The sequence below is a fragment of the Anabas testudineus genome, chromosome 7 (genome assembly GCF_900324465.2).
Source record: "Anabas testudineus chromosome 7, fAnaTes1.2, whole genome shotgun sequence".
In the NCBI taxonomy this organism is placed as follows: Eukaryota; Metazoa; Chordata; class Actinopteri; order Anabantiformes; family Anabantidae; genus Anabas; species Anabas testudineus.
In genome coordinates, this window is record NC_046616.1 from 8,476,943 (window position 1) to 8,490,118 (window position 13,176).

Consider the following 13,176-nt stretch of genomic DNA (forward strand, 5'->3'; position numbering starts at 1 on the left):
TGTATGGTGATATTTATTTTGAGGTTGTAGACATGTTCTCATGTGCAGGGGATTGACAGAATTACAAACTTTAAACTGCAAAACAGGCATGCAGTAAATACCAGTTTGGTGAAGCACACAAAATACACAAGACAGCACAACAATCTGTAGTTGTTAAGATGGTCAAAGGTGCTAATTCCACTCTGTGGTCTGTTAAAACACTGTGTCAACAACCTTGGAGGTCACAGTGTTGCATCACAAAAAATCTGGGGAGCTTGCAACATCCAGTCTGCACACTATTCCTCTCTCGCTCTTCTAATGAATGACCACTGATTTCTGGTACAGTCTGCTTTTGACTCTTTACCGTTTCCATAAGTGTGCAGCATCTGCATCAAGTATTTACTGCACACCACGGTTTCTCTAGTCATATGTATATGTGCTCTGATCATAATGTTTTGATATTTAATTCAAGGCTGTTATTTACTTATTGCACTTTATTCAATAACTCATAATGGCGAAGTGAAACATTTTGAAAAGATATTTAACTTTTCTTAACAGCACTCCAGCTTGTGGCCAGGTGCCTCGTGTTGACGTTGACTAGTGTCCAACAGTGATCACTCTTCAGAAAGTGCTCTGCTGGCCACAGCACAGACCTAAACCCCATTAAACACCTGTGGAGAGACCCAAATATAATCAGTCACAGATGATTCCATCCAATCTGATTGATCTTGAGAGAATCTGCTGGGATGAATGAGGGGGGGGGGAGACAAACAGCCGGTATGATAAGCTTGTGAAGAATTTTCCCTGAAGAGTCAGAGCTGTAACTGCTGCAGAGGACTTCTACAAAGTCATGAATACATCTGTATATGAGCTATTGGATTTTTTAAGGAAGTTTCAACTGCTTGTAAAAACGTAATAAACTTTTCTTTGTTTAAAATCTTCTGCTGTGTTTTACTGTCCAATGATTATAAGTGTATTTTTCTTTGTGTAATAACACACCCCGACCGCAGGGTGGGAGTCGCGGGCTCTTCGACCACCGAGAGGATCAACGGGAACACGTCCTGCTACAGAAGAAGTCCTCAAACTGACCCAGGACCAGATGTTGGCGGCTCCGAACAGCTGTTGTGATCCTGTCATGAAGAATGAAAACCGACCTGGGACCAGCTGTCAGTCCCAAACACCAGCTCTCCGAGGAGGACGATCACCGGCGGCGAACAGCAACACAGAAAAGATGTAGGTAACGTTTTAGGGTGGTGAGGAAAAAGTCAGGAACTTATGAGGAAGGTTTTGTTGTGTAACAGCAAAGTTACAGTTCGGACTAATAACAAACTAGTGTCACGGTGCTGTGCGCACTTCTAGAGCTAGAAGTTAGCACACCAGCTAGCTAGCATGCAGCACTGTCAGCCCTGTAATCTAACCTTAGATGGAAGTGGGACACAGGAAAGGAGGAGCTCGTAGTTTTTACTATTATCTACTGTGAAATTACAGCTTTTCTGCAAGTTGACACTGGAAGAAGTTCAACAGGAAGGTTAAAGCTGCCCTCGCAATGATTTTACATCTACGTTGGTTAACTAAGATAAACATACGTTGAATTAGTAGCTCAAACGACTTATTAAAGTAAAACTAAATGATCATATTAACATTGCACCTGTGTAAAGTAATTACAAAAAGTCACATGCAAGCAAAAAAAAAAAAATATATAATGCCTTCCAGAAACGAGAGTCCAGATGGGGGGTGGTATTAGAATAAAGGTGTCCATGAAGTTTTGGTACTTTTTTTTTTTCAACAACAAAACATTTTTATTATGGTTTTCCATAAAGCAACTGCTATTACAGCGTATATTGTAGCTGGATCTGTTACCTCATAACTTCACATTTAATGTACATGACTTAATTTCTCATAAAATAATGACAGGAACACTGGTCAAGATTAAATCAGTGGTTTCAAATCATTTCATCCTCTTGCAAAATTTAGCGTGCAGTCCTGTCTCTGATTTCTTCTTGTAAAATAGTAATAATATTTATTCAGCAGTAAAAAAAAAAAAAAAGTCCCTGTGACTGGTACAGCTTATGTTATGTGTCAGATATGTCTGAGCTCGAAGGATTCAATATTAAATTTACTGTACAAAGTGCAAAAACCTAAATTAATACATATGTTTTTTTTTGTTTGTTTGTTTTTTTTTAATCTGACAACCCCTTAGATTTATCTTTTATACCTCCAGTCTATTGAGAACCTCTAGTCTACACTACCTAACTATATTTAAAGTAGGTAAAACGAGAATCACCCCAAATAGATTCTATAGTAGAGTGGAGAGTACGCAGTAATAACATTATATAATAACACTATAATTTACTTTCTCTTTTATTAGAGTATTTTTGGGTTGTTGCTCCCGGTTGTAGACTTATTATACTCATACTCATACTACGCATGTGCGAAATGAACCCCCCGACTTAATGCCTTAAATTAAGAACACGCAGTCTCTGTGTTGAAAGATGAATACACCACACTTTTTAGCAGAGAAATAAGATGATAGTTATAGTTCTTAGCAAGCTTATGAATTGATTTTGTCCGAGGTGGAATTACACAGTCTGTGGTCGGGACGAAGGCGCGAACAGTCTTTATGCGCTTAAATCGCTGGAGCGCTTAATGCGCAGCCGCACAGATATATATCAAACAAGCGGATAAAGTAGCGCTTTTCTGTGTTAAACTAAACACATTTCACAAACTCACTTCATTTAGGCTTCAATTCACCCTGATTTCAGCACGAAATGTGACTTTACAATATAAGAAAATACGCTTTAAAACCTCTAGAGGCGTGGCCATTGTCGCCATGTTCCCATTATGCCTAGCGTGCGTGTTGAAGTGACAGCATCTATTGAACTAGTTCCACTTTTATTTCACATATAACGTGGAGGCTTGTTTACTGCAACATATTAACCTGCTACATTACTGAAATGTAAACGTGTTAGACTGAACACCAATTTGTGAACCATAATATAGAGGAGCGAGGCGGAGGATGTGGTGCGGGACTGTGGCTGCAGCAGTCAGTACACTCTTGTTTCTCTTCAGATCGTATAAATCTTTCGCCTTTTACTAAAGATTTCCGTGGAGAGGAACAATAAGAGTTTTACCCAATTTTTTGACGCCCTGCTGACGCGGGGCTTCCTGTACTCTGTTCAATAATAACGTCATGATCAAACCGTCTAATGGATAATGAGCTGTTCCATTGGCTGCAGTGATGGCGTCACAGTGTGACGTCACAAAGGTGCGTGATTTTAATGTCACGAGGAATAGTGACGTGGGCTTACAGTTATTAAGTCCCATCGATGCTGATGAGGTGCAGTGATATTTATTGGCACACAATTATAGATTTAATGGTAACACACAGCTTCAGCCATTGTTACAAACCACCAGCAGGTGTCGCTGTATTATGTTTGTTTGTTTGTTTTACACTTTCATTTTTCTGCACAAAGAGAAAAAAAAGGTTTCACTAGAAACCATTAAAAGCATCTGAGGGTATAGTCTGCTCTGAGTGGAGGTGTTGTTACATAAATGTACTGTATGTTAAAGCTTCACTTTACCAGCACTAATATTGAATTTTGGAATCAGGAACAGTAAACTTAACTCATACATAACTGAACATATTAAGTATAACGTGTCTTTTTTTCTAAACGTACCGAAACAAACTGAAAACGTGTCACATTTAAAAATGTCAAAATATTGATGCAAATTTTGTTCATGTCAAATTTGTCAATTTCTTGCCTTGCAGCAATTGCCTGCATTTAATGCTGATATAAACAGTTTATCTGAAGAGTGAGCAGTCCTTTTTATCTGACTGACTGTCTTTATCAGTCAACTGCCAGTTTCCTGTTGCATCTCTTAAACATCCCTTTTTGTTGCATGTTGTGAAATTGAGAATTTGCTCTGTCAGTTGTCAAAACCAAGTACATAGCTGTCTCACAGTCAGGATTCAGCTGTTCTCACTCTCGGTGAGTTAGTTTTTGTTCTATTTTTTCTTTAGTTTGATCTCTTTTTTTTCTGTAATAGTGAAAATAGTCTCAGACCTCAGTTTATTTCATCTTTGAATCTTTATGGACGATATGAAAACATAGAAACTTATTAAGGTCAACTCGCTGTTCTTCAACATTTTAAGGCCAAACATGATATTTGTAAATGTAGTGAATTAACTTCACTCACTTCTCAATGATGATGATGATGGTGGTGATGGTGGTTATGATGGTTGGCCAGTGTTGGGGATAGTGAACTACATGTAATCTAGTACTCCGGGATTATGGAGATGGGATTATACATGCAGCAGACATAGAACAGTTTAGTTTAGGACACATTTAGGTGTCTAGAATATTCCAGAAAGCTGTATTGTCAGATCATCCGTAAAAAATACACTGCCCGTCCAAAAATATAGTCACCACCTTGAGATCTTTGGGATGTGCTGGAGAAGACTTTGCACAGCGGCCTGACTCTCCCATCATCAAAACAAGATCTTGGTGAGAAATTAATGCAACTCTGGACGGGAATTAATGTTGTTGTGAAGTTGTAGAAGCTTATGGAAACGAGGCCGCGGCGTGCATGTGTGCCGTATTCAAAGCTAAAGGTGGTCCAACAAACTATAGAGTGTGTGATCTTTTTTGGATGGGTAGTGCATTGGGCTTTAGCTTTTTATGTTTTATCTAAATTGGAGTTTTCAATGAATTATCGATTGTTTGCATACATTATTACCATTTATGAAAAAATGTTCAGGGAGGTGGCTGCATCCTGTTTTGAAGGTTTCCTGGTAAACGGAGTAATGTTAACCAAAGTTAACATTCCTCGCACTTTCCTGTGAGCGCGGGTCATTTAGTTTGAACTCCACTTTTTCTAAATAGCTTTAACCAACCTACATTTCTTCCAAGAGTAGCTTTGTCGTACTTTAACTTCTTTCAGTGTGAGGTAATTATTAGCTTGGCCTTAGCGGTCACAGTTCTACTGTCATATTACTATCTGTTGTAACATTTTGTTCTTTCAAATGACAATATTTGACATTTAGGTCTAATAACATTATATGAGTGTGTGTTCTTCTCAGGTTAAATGTGATGTTAGTTAAATGTCTGAAATTAGTTTAAAATTCAGGCCATATAAACACATTACAGTACCGCTGGGCATCATATCCACAATGATATTCTTGGTTATTATTATGTATTTACAATAAGTGCCAACAACAGTATGAATTTGATCTGCAGATGAGAAAATTTGTCTGTTGAGAAGAAAAGTGTGACTTGTCATTTTAACTTGACTCTAAAAGCAGTTGTGGTTAACAATAGCGAGAAGCTGTAGTTGCACACTTACAAGCACACACAGCAAACTTGAGCTACATCTGGGTGCAGACATGGGCACTCATGTTCCCTGACATTCACTGTATTAATCCGAAACACGTTGAACTGTAATAATACATATAGGAAGCATGTATTGGTCTATTGACCAATAAGCCTGTGATTATTTCTAATGTTAGGTTACGGGCCTTTTTTTTGGTGGTGACCTCACTTTTGGGCTTGATTGCATGGTGACCAGGTGTCATAACAGAAACAAACAAGGTGGATACAGTAAAGGTTAAAGTGGAAACACAGAGTATAGACAGAGATTAGAGGGAGATCAACACTCTCGTTTTATCCTTCCTGTGTCTCCTCTTACAGCAGAACAGAGCCTGGATGAAAAGGTCAGAAAACCAGTAACATTTGCAGTGACAGGAACAACTTTATTGTTAGATCAATGTGTTTCAGCTTGGGGTTGAAATTGTCCAATCCAAGTGTGTATTCTGCTGTCAACCCAACAAAAGTCCGGATTCTCTGGGTACCAGAAAGACGAAATAGAGGAAGAAGTAGAAGTGTGTTGTCTGGGAGTGTTTGTTTGATCATTTAGATTGCAGCAGACTGTGTGATGTAATCAAACTAACCTAAAAACTGATGAAACTGCATGTTTAAAAAAGAATCTATCTAAAAACTGACTTTAGCTAAACCCTGATCACCACAGGTCTGAACCAATAGCACTGGCAAATTCGACTGAAGATGAGCTGACCGTTGACCTGCACCCCGTCTCAACATCACACTGTCAGAAACAGTGTGATAAAAAAGTCAGTGAGATCTCAACGTTGGGTGAAGCGACAGAGAAGTTACACACAGACTCTGAACAGCCACAGAAGATCTGTGCAGTTCCAATCCATCGACGTCCAGATCTCCTGATTCCCTGTGCAGACTTGGTCAACTCTGAGTGGCAGAGAAGTCAGGGCGCACGTGTGCACGCCCTTCAGAAGTCTTGTTCCGAGTTCCCCATCTCCCTGGTTCTTCTGCAGGGTCACAAAGAGACAGAGAGGCTGCTCGGCCACGTTAGGCTGTCCCGGGTCGTAGGTCACAGCAGCAGCCTGTTCATCGAATCAGTGGTTGTGTCCAAGGAGGAGCGAGGGAAGGGATACGGCCGGATTCTGATGCAAGAGACCGAGTGCTATGCCAAAAGACGAGGGTTCAAGCGCCTGTGCCTGACCACCCACGATAAGCAGCACTTCTACGCTCACCTCGGCTACGTGCTGTCGATGCCTGTGCAGAATGCAGGCTCCATGACAACGTTTGTCCCCATGGAGATGCTGCTGAGGTTCTCCCGGATGCCGAGTGAAGACGGCACGCAGACACATGCTCTGACAAAGACTTTCCACAAAGAACTTCCACAAAGCAACAGAGATTCAACTGGTGCTTCTCTTGTGGGGTCACCACAACCTTGTAGTTTACCTCCTCCTCCTCCTCCTCTTCCTCCCCCCCCTCCTCCTTCTACTTCCACTTCCACTTCCATGCTTCCTCCACCTCCTCCCTCCATCCCATCTCCACCTCCCCCTCCTTCTCCTGCAGGGCAGCCTGTAGCTCAGACTCTGAATGAAACTCCCTACAGAGATGCCAGAGGTCTTCCCATCTACTGGATGCACAAAGACATTTGACAAACACATAAACAACAACAACAAACAGATAAAGCACACACACCTTTACTGGAAAGTTGGAGTCAAGAACAATCAACAATCTACAATCAAACTGTGACATAAATACAGTACAGGGAGTTTTCACACTCTCATTATTTAATATTTAGGCAAAAAGTACAAAATCACTGACTTTGGCAAATAGTTGACAAACAAATATGTATTGTAAATATGTACAATGTATTTTACAACCTGACTCTTACTAAGTTATGGAAATGAAGGTAAATCTTAAAATTGTTGACCCAAAACTTCTAAATAACTGGTCAATCCACTCACAATTGTGTTTTGGTTGTTGTTACTTCACTTGGATGTTTGTGCAGAGTAATGTACTGTGAGTAGGCTGTTTTCACTTTGGGCTGCTAAGGGGAAACGTTTATGTCACATTAAGTTGTGAGTTTGAGATGTGGACGCACAAACTACATCACTACTGTATCTCGATGTATATTAAATTATGTTTGCCTTTAGAAAGGGAACCTCCACCAGAACCATGATCTCAGGAGTTCAATGTGCCTTGTTAAGCTGCCAGAAAACTGCCAAAGTCTTATTTCTTTTACAAGAACATATTATACTGATGCAACTGATGTTTTTGTGGTGAAGAACTTTGTAAATAAAGTGAATTTAATGAAATATTTTGGACTTGTTTCTTTTCTTTTTATTAACTTGAAGGATTTTTAATGGTCAAATATAAGCACATAGTTGTTATAATCTTAATGAACAGCAGTTCATATTGCTTTAAAGCAGCAACAGCAGTAAATCCTAATTGTACATAGTTTCATTAATGAACATTAACTGTTAACTTATTAACAGATATTAACGGCTCGCTCTCTTTCTTTTTCTTTTCTGGAAGGACACATCGGTGGGTGAGCTGCCATGGTGCTATCTCACCTCCCCTTCTCCTTCCTCCTTTCTCTTTCCCTCGCTCCCTTCCCATGTATCCTCCTGTCACAGAACTCTCCCCATGGACCTCTCCACACCAGCCTCCCGCCCTCCTTGGCTGCAGCAGGTCCAATCCTGCAGGATCGTCCGTTTGTCGTGGTGTGGAACATGCCCACAGCACACTGTCACAGACTCTACAACATCCATCTGGACCTGGGTGACTTTGACATTGTGGCAAACCGACGGCAGAAATTCCAGGGACAGGTGAGCGATCCCATTTGTTGTATGATAGTGTCACTGGATGAGATACTTTCCTCATCTCGATACAAAATGGGAACGGGCAATTGTTTTGACTTTACAGAACATTACCATCTTCTACCGTGATCGCCTGGGGAAATATCCATACCTCTCTCGAGACGGCAGGAAGGTGAATGGAGGAATACCACAGCTTGGTGACCTGGCTGCTCACCTTTCCCTCACAGTGACACAGATGTCTCGCTTGCTGCAGCCAGACTTCGCCGGTTTAGCCATTATCGACTGGGAGGAGTGGCGGCCGCTGTGGGAGACAAATTTCGGATCCAAGATGGAGTACAGGAGGCTCTCCAAGCTGCTGGTGAGACAGGAGAGACCCGAGTTGTCAGACAGGGCCATGACATCAATAGCGAGGCAGAATTTTGAGGAGAGTGCTCAGAAGTTCATGAAGGAGACGCTGCAGTCGGCAGTCAGCGGTCGCCCCAATGGACTGTGGGGGTTTTATGGTTTTCCTGCCTGCTTTAATAAGAAGAAGAGAAAAGCAGGTGGGACAAACATTAAAAGTGTATTAACAAGCTTGTTTGTTTATTTATCAATACCCACATCAGCTCATCACATTTAGGTGATGAGTAGGTATGGGGCTACAAAGGAGTAATACTCAACAGTGTGATTATTATTTAACAAACAAATTCTGAAATGTTGAAGTGCTAATAAAACACATGCATGCTCAGACGAAAGGTACACAGGTCGCTGCAGGGGAAGGACAAGACAGCAAAATGACCGGCTGTCCTGGCTGTGGAGTCAGTCCACTGCTCTCTATCCTAGTATCTACCTGCCACAGAGGCTGGCAGGATCCACGGATGCAGCTCTGATGGTCAGGTAAGAAACATGAAGAAATGTCGACCCACATTCACCTGCTGAGCAGGACCTCTGGGAAACACAGGATGCACACTGCTGTTATTTATCTGTTATTCATGTACAGTTGAGATAAATGCTGGATACATGGTAAACACATATTGAAAGAACTACTGATGAATCTGATGAACCTGTCTGTCTTCTTCACTCAGACACAGGCTGCTAGAGGCTTTGAGAGTAGCATCACTGTGGCCCCATGGTAATTCCAACCACGCCACACCCGTCCTTCCCTACGCCCGGCTTGCATTCGCACGCAGGCTCAACTTTCTCAATAAGGTCAGTTATTAACAAATACCATTTTATTAGCTGCATGATATTTTCACACACTTGAGGCATTATGTGACACGACAAAGTGTGTGTGTGTGTGTGTGTGTGTGTGTGTGTGTGTGTGTGTGTGTGTGTGTGTGTATGCACACATGCAGACAGACCTGGTGCACACACTTGGGGAGAGTGCATCACTGGGAGCGGCTGGAGTGGTGCTGTGGGGAGAACTGAAATTTGCCAAATCCAAGGTATGAGTTGTACGTGAGAAACTGTAATTTGTGTGTGTGTGTGTGTGTGTGTGTGTGTAACCATCTCTCCTTCTCCCACCCTACAGCATCAGTGCATACTTCTCAGAGACTACATTCAAAATGTATTGGGTCCCTTCATTCAATCCCTGAGGTCTGACACCCAGCGCTGCAGCCTCCAGCTTTGCCACAGCAATGGACGCTGCGCCAGGCGACACCCTCGCTCTGGTCACATGGTTTCTTCCGGTTATGAGAATAGCCTCCTCACTAGCTCCTCTGGTATCAAATCTTTTCACAACCACTTCATGTGTCAGTGCTACCCGGGCTGGACTGGGCAGGAGTGTCAAGAGAAGATGACGGATGAAGAAAACAGACATAGTGAAAGGTGCCATCAGTAAGCGGCCATGGACCTTAAGGGTTCATTAGCATTACTCTGAATGAGCTGAACATCCTTCATGTACAATGATGTACAGATAAATTAAAATAAATTAATATTTCATTTGAATTAAAGGGTTTTAGTTGGGATTTTATTAAGGAGTGTACCGTCACACCGGCGTGATCAAATCACATGACGATAAGTTGAAACTCCTAACGGTTAAGGCTTTTTCATATTTATAGAAAAACTAGGAGAGAAAATTATTTCCTCCTTAAGAGTAAAGTCATTTAAAAATTTGTCGATTTAATATCTCAGACTCTTCATCAGCAACAATAATGTCTCGGCCTGGGCTTGAAAAATCTTATTGTGAATTAAAACATGTCTTAAAAGAGTGGAGGGTTTAGTTGGAGAAAGTCTTTGAACCTAAATGAATGAAAAAAGAATCCCATGAGAACATTGGTTCATGAGCAGCTTTTTAAAAATAATCTCCAGTGATGATATCAGAAAACATTTTTTTCAGAAAGGACACCAGGGTAGCAGATGCATACAAACACACACAACTGCAGTAAATAATGTAAAATACATGACATATAAAACCAATGACAGCGCAAATAGGACAATACGGGCTTGTGTTAGTCTTACAGACTGATGATTCTTTTGAAGAATTAGTCTTCTGACGTATTGTTATGAGATAAACCAGCTCAGTTCATTTACTCTCAACAGGCGTACTTGTTTCATGACAACATCAGAATCCCCACATCTCTTAATCATAAGTATTAAATATATTTAACTTGGAATCGCAGACAGCATTTAGAGGACATCCTGATAAATGTTTTCTCTTCAAGGTAAAAAAAAAAAAAATCCAACAACAGTCTGAAATCAAAACAGCACAGTGTGTGTGTGGGTTCGTTTTCAGTGCGCGTCTTCCTCATGCCCCTCTTGTGGCTGTCAGATTGTGCCTCAGTGCCTGCAGTTCTTGAATCAGCAGTGACAGCTCTGTGGCTGCTGCCTCTTTCTCCCTCACTGCTTCTGTCAGCATCCTGATCGCACCGCCCTGCTGGACTGGCGAGGGAATGGGACACAAAGGTAAACTGTCAGTCTGCTGCTAATTTCACACATAGATAAATACAGATGAATAGAAGCCATCGCTTGAAGTGGAAATTTAAGTGGGAAAAATCAAAAAACAAATGCTACAAAACTGTGGGGAACCAGTCAGGTGAAGTAAAACAAATAAATATGAATGACTGTGAAATCTCACCCAAAAAGTAGAAGATGAGTAACACTGTCAGCAGAAGCAAAGTGATAATAGCGCAGCCCATGGCGTAGGCACGTGATGAACTGGGCGTCAGCATCTCCTGCAGTCGGCGCTGCCATTTGATGCTCCCTGCGTGGCCTGTTTGACTGGGAGCCGGCACCTCACACGCGCATGGGTTCCCATTCAGGGAGGGTGTGTAAGCAGGACGAGGAGGCCTCATCCCTGAAATCACATAGACAGCAGAGTCCGTTTGTGTGTTCCTTCAAAGCTATATTTGAGCTGCGTGTTTTTGTGATGTGTGAATCTGTACAGTGATGTGTGTGTTGTCTGTCTGTAGCTCTTGGCCTGTGTATCTGACTATTTTCTACTTATATGCATCTTTGTGACTGTGTGCATGTGTGTGTACCTTTGTGGCTGTGTTCGCCATGTGTTCGGTGCAGATCGTTGATGGAGTCCACAGAATGCAGCTCGATCTCAGTGAGATCTCTGTCGCTGACCCTGTAGAACTGAGGCGTGGTCTGGGAGGAAGAAGGTCTAGACATCCTGTCTCCTCTTTAGGGAACAAGACAGTTTGAAAACTTTATTATAAAGAACTCCTATAAGGTGCCACCATCACACAGCACAAACCAGGCTGATGTCAGGAGAGTCAACATGCACTATGAGAAAATCTAGAGAATATTATATATATAATTAACTGCTCTGTACAAAACACGGTTGATGCTTTAAGATATTGTTTAGGGGACCTGAACCTAGATGGTTATGTGCTAGTTTAAAATTAGAAATGACTGTTTTTTACTTGAATTTTCAAGATGTAGCAGCTGTTTATAGTACACAGTCACACTTTATGCCTGAATACTTTTTTCTGCTTCATATGAGACACCTGCAGTTGCTTTATGTCTGTGACTGTGGCCTGTAACTTGCCTTATCTTAGCACATTGTGTCATATGGTGATGGGACTAACTGCACTCTGTTTTGCAGGGAATTAGAAGACATTTTGCATTTTATTAACTAAATATAGCTGTAGGTTGGCATGTACTTTTGTCTGATGTGAGAGGGATCATCCAGGTTTCTATTTGAAGACAAAACAAACAGGTCACGTGAATAGAGGGTAATCAGAGCTATTATTAGAGCTGGTTGTCAAACTCATAAAACTGCAAATCTGCTGGAGCTTGAATGAGGGGCCAAAGGACGGGACCAGTTCCTATGTAATGACTGACTGAATTATTGGATGATTAACTCGATTACTGCCTGACTAGCTGGTTTATAACCTACCTCACTGCTCTCCAGACGCTGTAGGACACTAAAAATACTCTCTTACTCACTTACCTTCTGTCACCATGAAAGCTGTGTCTGGGATTCTTTGTTCTCGTCTGTCACTTCTCTTTTCACCCAGCGTCCTCACACTCAGACGCCAAAACACATGTCTGGGCCCTCAAGTTATGTAAATATCCACACAGATTATCCTAGAGCCACAAAGGTAAGAAAGAAGGGGTCCCATCGAACTCAGATAAAATCCCAACAACGATAAGGGGGTTCTAGTAAAGTCCTCGGTTCTTGGAAATAAAAGGGAACTTCTAGGTTTTGTCTTCAGGGTCCTGCTGCTTGTGTGTCCCAGAGCAACTGCAGGAGACCTCAGTGCCACCCCCGCCTGTTTGTGTTCATGTTCCAGTTTAAAGTCTTCTTAGCCCTATTACCCCCCCACTCCAAACATGCTCACATGCCCAACCCTGCAGACCCTCAAGGCCTAAAATAGCAGCAGAGAGATGAGGATATTATTAGTTTCTCAGGCCAAAGGAAGACTCGGTGATGTGGGTGGAGGGCTTGATGGGGTACATAAGGATAAAAACACACAAATACTCACATTGACAAATACCACCAAGAAGTTTTTTCTTCTGTGGATGAAAAGTTGAAAGTTTTTGTTTTTAATTTTTGTTCATAGCACCGACTGATAGTTAGTGGTTGATGTTCCTTTGAAGAAGAGAAAAAAAGTTAAAGAAGAGTC

At 41.6% G+C, this 13,176-nt stretch overlaps 3 protein-coding genes and 1 non-coding gene across 4 annotated transcripts; 3 read left to right on the top strand and 1 right to left on the bottom strand.

The window, feature by feature from the left end:
• Positions 1–1,153: 1,153 nt before the first annotated feature.
• LOC113167395 (N-alpha-acetyltransferase 80, NatH catalytic subunit) lies at positions 1,154–7,828 on the top strand. The gene is made up of 2 exons (XM_026367963.1): positions 1,154–1,212; positions 6,004–7,828. Coding segments are annotated over exons 1-2 (954 nt in total). The 5' UTR covers positions 1,154–1,210; the 3' UTR covers positions 6,956–7,828.
• LOC113168050 lies at positions 3,029–3,142 on the top strand. Its single transcript, XR_003299331.1, has one exon. It is a non-coding gene; the product is annotated as a U5 spliceosomal RNA (small nuclear RNA).
• Positions 3,696–10,009, top strand: hyal3 (hyaluronidase 3). Its single transcript, XM_026367958.1, has 7 exons — positions 3,696–3,968; positions 7,839–8,131; positions 8,229–8,664; positions 8,851–8,998; positions 9,187–9,310; positions 9,457–9,546; positions 9,633–10,009. The coding sequence occupies exons 2-7, from the start codon at positions 7,862–7,864 to the stop codon at positions 9,939–9,941; spliced, it is 1,377 nt and encodes a 458-aa protein (XP_026223743.1). The 5' UTR covers positions 3,696–3,968; positions 7,839–7,861; the 3' UTR covers positions 9,942–10,009.
• A 58-nt stretch (positions 10,010–10,067) lies between these two features.
• Positions 10,068–12,825, bottom strand: si:dkey-20d21.12 (uncharacterized protein LOC556245 homolog). Its single transcript, XM_033326054.1, has 4 exons — positions 12,501–12,825; positions 11,581–11,726; positions 11,178–11,396; positions 10,068–10,981 (listed from the first exon to the last, which is right to left on the bottom strand). Exons 2-4 carry the CDS (start codon positions 11,714–11,716, stop codon positions 10,848–10,850), a joined length of 489 nt encoding a protein of 162 aa, XP_033181945.1. The 5' UTR covers positions 11,717–11,726; positions 12,501–12,825; the 3' UTR covers positions 10,068–10,847.
• Between the last annotated feature and the right edge of the window lie 351 nt (positions 12,826–13,176).